Below are 11663 nucleotides of genomic sequence, written 5' to 3'. Positions count from 1 at the left end.
ACTTAACGAGTCAGCAGGGCAGGAAAAGCAGCCAGACTCCGCCCAGCCGAGCACCAGCCGCCCGGCCGTGAGCGACCCCCGGCCTCACCGCCAGCCCCCCTCAGCAGAGCCCCAGCCCCGCCGCCCCAGGGCCCGGCCTGCCACCCCTTGCCGCCCCTCAGCCGCCTCAGAGAGCTGCCGAGGCGGCCAGGCCCAGCGGCGGAGCGCCCACCCCTGGGCAGGTCGGGCCGGGAGCGCGGGGGAGGGCCGCCGGCCTCCGCCGTCCCGCCCTGCGAGGCGGGCCCGGGAGCGCGGCCCTCCCCTCACGGAGGCGGCAGGGAGACAGGGGCCGGGCCAGGCCAGCCACCGCCGCGATGGAGATGGAGGCGGCGGAGGACGAGAGGGCCGGGCCCGCGGCAGGCGAGAAGCGGGGACCTGCCGACCCGCCGGGGGCCGCTGGTGCCGGCGGCGGCCATTACGAGCTGCCCTGGTGAGCGGCGGGGGCGGCGCGGCCTAGCGGGGAAGCGCGCATGGCCCCAGGAGCCCGCGAGATGGAGCCGAAGGCGGGAGGAAGGGCCGAGGGCGCGCGGCCATTGGTGGAGAGCGCAGCGGGAGGCGGGACAATAGCCTATGGAGTGAGAGAGGGGCGGGGTGCGCTAGTGGCGGGAAGGCGGGGGCGCGCGCCGCGCCATGGGGCCTGTAGGCGCCTCCGCTGAGGGGATGGCGTAGGCCTGGCCCTGCGGGGCGGCTCCGTCCCCGGGTAGGTTCCGCTGCTTAGTGCCTTCCCCCCGTGCTTACAGAGCTGCAGGAGCTGGGTCCGACTGGGAGGTGGGGGCTCCTGGCAGCGGTGAGGGCTCTGCCTGCACCCGGGCCTGTGAGGTGGGAGGGGACACCGGGCAGCCTGGGGTGGAAAGCACGGAGTCCCTGTGGGGTCCAGACAGAGTCAGCCCTGCTTGTGTTAATGACAGAGATGAGACAAGGCACAGCCTCACACTTGAGGTTCCCAGTGCACAGGGCAACATCTCCCCTTTGCTTTGATAGCAGACTGAGCCACCGGACTGCTCAGTTGAGCTTTTTTTTTCTCAGAATGATGGAATCATGAATTGTCCAGGTCAGAACGGACCTTTAAAATCGTTGAGTCCAACCATTAACCCAACACTGCCAAAGCCACCACTACCCCACGTCCCTTGGCACCACGTCTGCCCACGTTTTAAATCCCTCCAGGGATTGCAACTCCACCACTGCCCTGGGCAGCCTGTTCCAAGGCTTAATAACCTTTTTGGTGAACACATTGCTCCTAATATCCATCATAACCCCCCACCGGTGCAACTCAAGGCCGTTTCCCCTTGTCCCATGGCCTGTTCCCTGGGAGAAGAGACCGACCCCCCCGGCTGCCCCCTCCTTTCAGGGAGCTGTGGAGAGCGAGAAGGTCTCCCCTCAGCCTCCTCCAGGCTGAACACCCCCAGCGCCCTCAGCCGCTCCTCACCAGACTTGTGCTCCAGGCCCCTCACCAGCTCCGTTGCCCTTCTCTGGACAGGCTCCAGCCCCGCAGTGTCTTTCTTGTCGTGAGGGGCCCAAAACTGGACACAGCCCTCGAGGTGGGGCCTCACCGGTGCCCAGTACGGGGGACCATCACTGCCCCGGTCCTGCTGGCCACACTGTTCCTGACACAGGCCAGGATGCTGTTGGCCGCCTTGGCCACCTGGGCACACTGCTGGCTCGTGTTCAGCCGGCTGTCGACCAACACCCCCGGGTCCTTTTCCACCAGGGAGCTCCCCAGCTGCTCTGCCCCAAGCTTCTGACACTGCAGGGGACTGTTGTGACCCAAGTGCAGGACCTGGTACTTGACCTTGGTGAACCTCATACCACTGGCCTTCTTCCTTTTCCTTTTTTATGATAATAGAAGTAAAACAACTTTTTAGGAATTAGTGTTGTGGAATTCTGTGCTTAGCAGTGAGGGGGTCCCTGCAGCGTCACTTAAGTCACTAAAGACTCATCAAGTCATCTTTGTCCCATGCTATCTTAATGTAATCCTCCCTTTCTGTCAGTGCAAAGCACTATTAAAGTTTTACTAGATGTGCTGAACTGTGTGGGGTTTTGCTTTTACAGGGTGGAAAAATACAGACCCATGAAACTATGTGAAATAGTTGGAAATGAAGATACTGTGAGCAGGTTGGAGGTGTGTAGCTGTCCCTTTCGTTTTTTAGGGGTTAGCTCAAAAAACATAATTCTGCACAGATCCACAGACTAGTAAAAGCACTTTTGTATTTTTACATCCATATTTGAGTATGTGGGAAAAAAAATCTGATTTACTTAAGAAATCATGCGTTTTCAGGATATGTTTGAGTGGTGTTCTAAGGAAATATGCCTTTGTGAATTGGGATATTGCTTAAATTGGCTCTGTTTTGATACAACTTAGAAAATCTGTGGCTGTTATAATAATATTGTCTCAATGAATAAATATCATTTATATAACAACAGAAAAAAACATAAATATAATGTTTTTCTGGAAGAAAAATAGTTTCCTTAACGAAATTATTTTGTAAACACAGTATTTGTTAACAGAAAGTTTATACTAGCAAACATATAACAGATGCAAAGGAAAGGCAAGAATAGTAAAGACCTGTTGGATTAAGTGCTTTTAAGATTCTCCATATTATTTTAGGGACTGACTTCTTATGGTTCAATTAAAAAAAAAAGCAAAAGCAGCAAAGTCCAAAATAATGAAAGCAGCAGGGAAGAAAAGAACAGGTTAGCTCTGTTTCTCATGCTTAAAATAGAATAGAATTGGAAACTATTTGTTCCCACTATTTTCTTATTTAATTTTATTATTGTTCTTTCTTAGGTCTTTGCAAAAGAGGGGAACGTACCGAATATTATAATAGCTGTAAGTATTACTGTGTTGTACTGTATTTCACTGTGTTCACTGTGTTGGTCCTGGCTTCTGAAATCTAGCCACAGTAGCCTCCCAGAATAGATTTGCATTGTGCCTGAATGTATTGGTAAGAGAGATATTGATTGTATGGTCACGGAGCAATGTTCTTGGGAAAATACACAAGAAATAAACAATCTTCTGGTAAAAACTTACTTGCCCCTTAGGTGCCAATTGAGGCACAACTTGTGCTTCTCCCTGCAGCGTTTCTCTCCGGTTAGAGATGGCATCCTGAACTCCTCTAGTCTGATGTTCTCTCTATAGATCCTCTGTTGCAGCTGTTTTTCATGACTGGGAAGCACTGTAGAGAGTACAACTTAGAACATGACATTAAGCTTACCAGCAATTGCTCATTTTTCATTTTCAGGGTCCCCCCGGAACAGGTAAAACCACCAGTATCCTCTGCTTGGCTCGTGCTCTGCTTGGTCCTGCATTAAAGGATGCTGTTTTGGAGCTGAATGCCTCAAATGACAGGTGAGAATGAATAAACCTTACTCAACTTTTAATGAAGAAGCACGTGTACATGTTTATTTTTAGTTCAACTCGGGCTGGCTTAATAGGCTTAATGTTTTATGAAGCTCTCTAGTACTTATTTTAATGCAGTTTTTCCAGCTAGAAGTTAGGCAATCTTTGGTGTCCACCTATCAACATAGGTATTATTACTTGATGTTTTATACACTTGATGATAGATACTTTCCTGTACAAAACCAGAAACAGATGGAGTGCAGAATCCATAATGGCGCTATTTTCTCGAATTTACTTTGAAGAGTTAAGTTTCCTGCATTCATGAAGATCCTCCTAAGAACGAAAAGTGAGCACAGTGTTTGTAATGAAATTCTTCAGTGCTTAGGAAAAAAGTGAAGTGGTAGAAATTAGGGCTATAAAGGCAGATGAGGATTAAAATATAGGATAAGGGTGTTAGGTATGTAGAGGACACTGACTCTACCCCAAGGACCAGGCACTAAGGGCTAATTATGTTTCCCAAGTTCTGTAGCAGACCTGTCCTGAATTATTCTGAGAACATTTCCTAGGGAGTTGTTTATGAGTACAATACATTTTACCTGCCTTTGTTAATATCAGTTATAGAAGAGCTATAGAATCACAATGTTCTTTATCTAAACAGAACAAAAAAGTAAAATTCTTTATTTTTAAAAGGAAGTCTTTGTTGGAACTCTGTCTAGGAAAGAGTCCATGTTGTACTAAAATGGTGCAGTTTATCCCACTGTTTTTCTTAAACCATTCTGAGTTATAGCTGTGGCTGTGGCTGTGTGAAGCACTATCAAAATAGCAAAGCAGCCTTAAATGCTTCTGCCTTTGCTCATTTATTACCCCTACCTTTTGCCAAACGTAAGTCCTTTTATGCTGGTACTGTAAGTGAGATTACCGATATATATATATATACTGATACTGTTAAATTATTTTTTCAAAACCTCCAAAAATGAGGAGTATTGGTGTTTAAATCTGAGTCAGTTGGGCAGCCTGGCTTATAACATGGCTTCACAACAGTCATCCTGGCACAGCTGAAGGGGCAGGAACAAACAGCAGGAGAATAGGGAGCTCAGGAGCACTTCAGCCACTGTGGCTGATGAATAAATTCTATTATGTAGTTTCACCCAACTGATCATTATTGTTCCAGAGGCATTGATGTTGTGAGAAACAAAATCAAAATGTTTGCCCAGCAAAAGGTCACACTTCCAAAAGGTCGGCATAAAATAATCATCCTTGATGAAGCAGACAGGTACGTTGTTTTTTTCTTGACCTCGGCTACTATGCGAAATGCGTTCTATCAGTCTGTGGAGCTGCTGTCTTGGACAGTCTTAGATGTTTCTATCAGGCTACCAAAATTAATTTGGCAGGAAATAAATATTCATTGAACACTGTTCTTATGAGATTACACATATCAAGCAGAGATCATTGCTTCAAAGATGCTAAATATTGGGGTGAAAGGCTTGGAGATTTAGCTGGTTATGAAATATTATCTTCCAGTTTACTGGTTCTTTCTCTTGGAAAGGAGTCTGGCTTATGTAGACAATTTCACTGGATGAAAACAGCACATTTACTCCATCTGTATACAAGTAGTAGTATTCTTAGCAGTATTCTTCAGAGTATTAATGGTTTAATTTTGTGTGTTAATTTTATGGATTAAAATGATGTTAAATTTATGGTCTTGGTGACCTGCATTGTGGGGTGATTTGTTCAAATGACTAGAAAAATCTACTTAGTTTACCAGGCCAGAATATCAAGTAATTTACAAAGCACTGTCTAATATCAGTAAACTCTGAAGCTTGTCTAAAAATAGGTATTAGGCTGCACCTATAAGTCAGTGAAGGGCAAAATCTGTCCTAACTCCTTTTCTCCCTCAGCATGACAGATGGAGCACAGCAAGCATTGAGAAGAACAATGGAAATTTATTCCAAAACAACGCGCTTCGCACTTGCGTGCAATGCCTCTGATAAAATCATAGGTAAAGTGCTGGTAGTCCCTGGGCATTTTTGTCATCTGTTCTCCATACTGTTGGCTAACCTCCAAGGCAGTTTGCAGAAATACCTCATTCTCTTGTTGCAAGAAACCATGGTACTTCTGAAAAATCAAACCACCTTTACATCCAGCTAATAAAAGAAACGTATATTTGTGTAGCTGGTGAACCTTCTGAACAGCTGTTTTTGATGGCTAGCGCTATGCGCGACTGCAGAAGCAGATTTCTCATACTTTGGGCTTAATCTCCATCCAACTCTGCTACTGTTTAAGACGTTTGATGTATTGTATAATGGGTATTGAACGCCTTTTGTTGTCCTGCTTTCTGAAACATAAAAGTAATACATTGTACACCTTTGGACTTTTCTTATTTAGCAATGATAAACATAGAAATTCAGAAAACCAGGAGAACAGAAGAAGCTGAGCTTCATATATATTTGTACATATCTGGGAAAACTCAAGTAGCACATTTGGGCTCAAGTGAAGGACTGTAACAATTGTACGTTTATGTGTATAATAAGGAAATTCTATATTCTGTCTGGGGCTGATATGTTCTTTTTCTTTACAAGAAAACAAATGAAGAATTGGAAGCTGAGATAGCTTCTTCCAAGATGAAAACAAATGGTGGCTTTTTGAGGAAAGAGGGAAATGCTAATTTCGCATCTCTGTCCTCAGAACCTATTCAATCCCGGTGTGCAGTGCTGCGTTACACCAAGCTGACAGATGCACAAATCCTTGCAAGGCTGCTGAAAATTGTTGAGAAAGAGGATGTACCGTATACAGATGATGGACTAGAAGCCATTATCTTCACAGCCCAAGGAGATATGAGACAGGTAAAAAAAAAGAAAGGCAGTGAAACAAAGGGTTCTGTTTAAAGCAAAAAAATCCTTGAATTGTGGCTCTCGAGGATTTATCTTTGGAGAGGTAAAGCAAAGGGGATGTGACCTGTGGCACAAGAGTAACTAAGCTATTTGGTTTCGTGAGGTTTTAAGGTAGATCTGCTCCTTAAAAGTGAATTGGTGGCAACTGGATCCAGAATCCAGAACTGGTGGGAGGAAACAAAGTCTGCATACATTTACGGTTTACTCTGTTGCTTAATTGAGAACTGCTTATTTAGCATCATTTTCTGAAAAGTCTGTTTCATCCTGAGGAGGGGAGTGCAAAGTAGACCACTTCAGAAAATAAACGAAGTCTTATTTTTTCTTTCACAGGCATTAAACAACTTACAGTCTACATATTCTGGATTTGGCTTTATAAACAGTGAAAATGTCTTTAAGGTTAGTAATAGTGTAAAACAGCGATGCTGGAAGTTTAGCACTACAGCTTTGTGAGACCTTTGGTCAGATATCTAAGCCTATGAAAGTGCTTTGCCAGTTTGCAAACAGCGCTATGTATGTAGCAATTACAGCATTGGCGGGTAAAAAGGTGCACGTGCCTTTTGAAAAAGGAGAGAGCCCTCGCAGTTCCCAGTGGCACGTCTGAGACTTTATGGCTTTCCAGCTTTCTCAAAGCACTTGAATCACATAACTGCTGGGAAATTTCACAGTGATAACTTTTGAATCTATTACTTGGGTGTTCTCATTTCTTGCAATTGAGTCTGCCATGGCAGGGTAGCTGTGTTACCAGAAAAGTCACATTACTTAAAATTTAATCTGTATTATGGAATGCATCTGATTCAGTACTGCAACTGTATAGAAGTTTGGTGAAAACACCAGGGGTTTAATGCAGAGTCTTCTAATATTTTGAAGTATAATATTTCTCTTTGATACAGGTATGTGACGAGCCTCACCCTCTGCTTGTGAAAGAAATGATACAACACTGCATAAATGCAAATATTGATGAAGCGTACAAGGTTGGTTTTCCTGTGTTGTGTCTGCATAGATAAGGCGCTTTTTCTCTACAGAAGTCTTACTTGTTTTGAAGAATTCACAGTATGTGTTGTTTTTTTAAGATAAGGGCAATACCATGTAGTTGACAAATTAAATCCTTTTTATGTAGGGGTTTGTTCAGATGAATAAGCCGACAAGCAAAAAAGCAAGTTGTGTTGAAATTACTTGCTAAACAATTGAGGTTAAATCATTTGATAAATGGTACATGCAGTCCCAGTAGCTACATACTGCTGTTCCAAAAGTGAATACGCTTGACTCACCTGGTAAGTTTTGCAGATAAATGTAGGATTATTCTTGCCTGCACAGATTCTTGCCCACCTGTGGCGACTTGGATACTCTCCTGAAGATGTGATTGGCAACATCTTCCGTGTGTGTAAAACCTTTCAAATGCCAGAATATCTGAAACTGGAATTTATCAAGGTTAGTACTAACCTAGCTTCTGGTAGGGTCTTTTGGGCCTTTTTAAGAAGAGGATGTGACCCCTAATACAGGGGCAGCCTCAGGGTTTTCTCTTTGAAATTTGCTGTGTATTAGTGCAAAAAAGTATTTCTTAACTTCTTATTACTGCTTCCTTTCCCACTCTGCATCATCGGTTTGTCAATAAGAATGGTCACTTGAAGTTAAAGTTCAGCCACCCACAGAGGTGCCAAAAGTCACTCGAGTTATCAACTAGAATTAGTAACAAACGTAATGCTGGCTGAATTTATTATTTACATCAAAGCCTCAAATAACTCCTTGAGAACTTTCTTCAAGCACGTACTTCTAACATATAGTAAAATATTAAATTATATTAACAACCAGTTGACAAATGGTAATCTGGTGTAATGGAATCAATCTTCAGATTTAAAACTTGTCCTCAAATATATGCACCTTGCTCCTTACAAAGGAAGTGGGGAAATACAGGCTTTGATTTTTAAAAAAGAAGATAAAAAACCATTCTAGTTGGTCTACATGAGAAGGCAGGCTTCTCTAAAGTTCGAGCGACTCTGGAGTTGGTCTCTTAGCAGTAAGGGCCATGTTTGATTTAGTCAGTCATACTGTATGTAGGCTGCGGGAGAAAACAGGAGCTTTTACAATGTCTTTATCACCAGGAAATCGGGTACACCCATATGAAGATAGCAGAAGGTGTGAACTCACTTTTACAAATGGCCGGACTGCTGGCCAGGCTGTGTCAGAAGACGGCAGCCCCTGCGGCCAGTTAGCTGTCTCACCAGCAGACGCCCGCGTTCCGGAAGGTGAGGGCTCGGTGGGCCGGGACAGCAGCTCCCTGTGTCCCCAGTGCTGCCTGCAAACAGCCTGTTCCCTTGGGTTTGCTAAATGGTGGAAAACTAACCAGGTTCTATTGTAAAAATGGTTTGTACTTTTTTTATTTAGACCAATAAAGCTTTAAAATCTACTTTAACCCAAGAACTCTCGCCTGTTGTATAACTGAGAAGAGAGGCCTGTGACAGTCCAGGGCAATAAGGTCTGTCTACTGCACTCAACAAAACTGCTCATGTCAGTGGCACCGAGACCTAACGATAGGAGAAACAAAAATTGAATCCTGTTGTTAGCCTGGTCATGACTGGTGGTCTTACCAAGACCAAGAAAGAAATTTTTTTTGCACAAAATAAGGCATTTAATGAAGTTATAATTGAGACGTGCTGAGCAGGTGCCACACCTGGGTGCTGTTAATGTGCTGTTGGTAAGGAAGATATTTTCACCAAACATACACGGGAGAAATATTATACATTTCTTAATGGTGCCAGCTATTTATTTTGGATATTTCTTTTAAAATTTAACAAATTGTGGGATGCTCTACATTTGAGTTCCCTTTTCTGTTCTTGCTGTCCAGGTTAGGTAATGTCATTTTACTATAGTTTAAGCATACCAAAAAGCTACAGCATCATGCTTTCCTGTCTGTTCAGCTTTGGAAACCACCTTGCCAGTGCGGATGAGCAACAGAGTGTGAAATGCAGAGTGAAAGCAAATATAAATTGAATTTGACCACCTCCATATCAGAGGTGAGATACGTGTCTCCAAGCAGAGCTATCTTAATCTAATGAAGCACATTCTGATTATAGCAGTCAAACAAAGCAGGGCAGAGGTACAAGTTATGGCGCCTGCACTTCACCCTCCCCATTCTGATGAAGTTTTCTTCCCCAAGTATTCAGCTGCCCACACCGCAGCGGTCTTGGTGCCAAATTCATCTTCACTGTCAGCAAAAGCCGGCTGCAGTCTAAAGACTGGCCCTTGCACTGGTTACAACCTTCATCTCTCTGACTTGGCCACCGGGGTAACAAGTTTGAGCAGCAAGAGTTCGTAGCACCATAAATTGCCCCATGAAGGCTTTCTGCTGCTCCTCGGACAGAGTTTTAACTCGAAGTGTGGGACAGCAAGTTAAGTGACAGCTAAAGCACAGACACGTTTGAGCTCGCTCCCAAATGGAATAAAGCAAACGGCTCTTAGAATAGTGGTTGTAATACTCAAAAGTATATTCTTCCTTCACTAGATATGTATCAAACTTACCTTTTGATTCCCAGCCAGGGAATTGTCACTACTAGCACAAACATTATTAAATATATGATTATTATTAAGGGGCTTAAGCTGCTGAATTCTCTATGGACACAGCGTGACAGCTTTTGTCCCTAAAAGCTTAAATAAGGCCCATTTAAAGAGCAGGTTAATTTTGCTTTGGCTGTACATCCCATCCCTACTCTGGTTTTGCTTTCTAGTTGAGCATGTTCAGGGCTGAGGGGGGAAGGAAGAGGTGTTACGCGGGGGTGTCACAGAATAGCACACACCGTGTTAGGAGAGCTCAGGCTGGTCCGTACCCCCCTGGATGTACCTACCTGTGCTTTGGGGTGCTGATGCCAGTGGAAGGGTGAGGAACACGGAGGGTCACAGTGCCTGTACCCACCTGGTTTAAGTGCTTTTCTTCTTGGCCGTACTCAGTAGCTGCATTTCACCTCCGTTTTGTGGCTGATTCTTTGCTGGGCTAATCCTCTACAGCACTAGGAGAACATAATCGTTCTCGCTTTTCCTGAGAAGAGGAATAGTATCGATGCGAGAGGCCACCAGTGCAGCCTGGTGTACTGAAGTACAGAGCTACTGCTTTCCAGCCGCAAGCTAAGGCTCCCAGCTCCATCCCAGAGCCGCACCAGCCGTGCCAAAACTACTTTGCTAATGCATCTTAAATTGAAAACAGGAAGCGAATTGCTCACTTGGCTGCCTACCTGATGTGAGGGAAGAGGCACACGGACCCAGGGGAGATGTCATTGCTCATTGCATTACGTTCAGACAACATGGGTCTGGGAATTTTGGTTGAGCACCAGAAACCCTTGCACGCCTAAAAACGAGTCCTAAAAGGACAATGCGTCAGTGAACACACTCACACATGCGTGCTCAGTCCTTACAAAGGAAAAACGCAAGGTGTTTCAGAACAAGACCATTAATAACGTCGATGAGCGTTCCCGTAACAGTCCCTGGCTATCTTCCAGCGCAATGAGGTCACTGGCTGAAAAGTACTTCAGGAGCTTTGCAAAGCTGAGAAAGGATTTGCTGCTCTCTGCAGCAAGTTGTTCTGGAGAGCTGCAGGGGGCTCCCAGTAAGAGGAGGGAAGATGCTCCACAGCCAGCTCCTGCCCTGCCTGCTCCAGCTCCAGGACTCTCAAACTCAAGATCTTGGCAGTGGAGGAACTTTATAGCAGGAGAAGGTCTAATCTGCCTCCCTGCTTCACGAGGAGAGCAGTAAAGCTTGTATTTTAATGTTTTGGCTGCACACTCACTTAACAGCTAGAACGTTCTGGGAGTTCTCTGCCTGGATCTATTACTGTGTGCCAAGGATCTGCTGCTGCTGCTGATCTCCTCCTAATCACCTAACGGCTCCCTCCGGTTACCAGGTGAATCCCCAGTAGGTGTAACATCACCGCACATCGCTGCAAACAGAGCTCCTCCTTCCCCTCCAGCAAAAACCCCACAGTCTGCAGCACTTTGTGGAAAGCGGGACCGTCTTCAGGTGCTGAGTTAGTCACCAAGGACGAACCAAGGGTGACAATTCCATGGCGCTGCGAGGGCCGTGCACACTCCTCGTTTCCTTGCCTGTCTGTGAGCCCGTGCAGAGCCAGTGCGGGCTGTGGCTGCGCCAGGCTCTCTGCGACGCCGGTGTCCCCTACCCGCGCAAGGTTTCTGCAGAGCATTTAACCCTCAGGAACCCCGCGGGCAGGAGTAGAAGCTGGGCTGGGGCAAGCAGAAGGGCAGGCTGTAGCTGAGGGCCCGCGTCTACGTCCCTCAAGTGCACGCTAGATTGTCTCTGTTGTAGAAGTCCTGCAGCAGCTGGAACCTATGCACTTGTAGGAGCTACGAGTAAATCTTCTAAGCCACACTTCCAACCACCCTCTGCTTCAGCTA

General features: G+C 45.5%; 1 protein-coding gene across 1 annotated transcript; it reads left to right on the top strand.

Annotated features, from left to right (window-relative positions):
- Positions 1-263: 263 nt before the first annotated feature.
- Positions 264-8677, top strand: RFC2 (replication factor C subunit 2). The gene is made up of 11 exons (XM_063342360.1): positions 264-469; positions 2089-2158; positions 2825-2866; positions 3279-3385; positions 4548-4649; positions 5275-5375; positions 6062-6219; positions 6598-6663; positions 7158-7238; positions 7582-7695; positions 8367-8677. Exons 1-11 carry the CDS (start codon positions 354-356, stop codon positions 8475-8477), a joined length of 1068 nt encoding a protein of 355 aa, XP_063198430.1. The 5' UTR covers positions 264-353; the 3' UTR covers positions 8478-8677.
- The last annotated feature ends 2986 nt before the right edge of the window (positions 8678-11663 follow it).

Source organism: Chroicocephalus ridibundus, chromosome 7, assembly GCF_963924245.1.
Source record: "Chroicocephalus ridibundus chromosome 7, bChrRid1.1, whole genome shotgun sequence".
Lineage (NCBI taxonomy): Eukaryota > Metazoa > Chordata > Aves > Charadriiformes > Laridae > Chroicocephalus > Chroicocephalus ridibundus.
Note: the sequence above shows the minus strand (reverse complement) of the source record. Positions and strands in the feature narration are given on the sequence as shown.

Bases quoted from the DNA above. Each gene is read 5' to 3' on its own strand.
- RFC2 (XM_063342360.1), top strand. From the start codon at position 354: ATGGAGATGGAGGCGGCGGAGGACGAGAGGGCCGGGCCCGCGGCAGGC. The intron at 2,867-3,278 runs GTAAGTATTACT...TTTCATTTTCAG, and splicing joins TACCGAATATTATAATAGCT to GGTCCCCCCGGAACAGGTAA. The intron at 7,239-7,581 runs GTTGGTTTTCCT...TTGCCTGCACAG, and splicing joins ATATTGATGAAGCGTACAAG to ATTCTTGCCCACCTGTGGCG.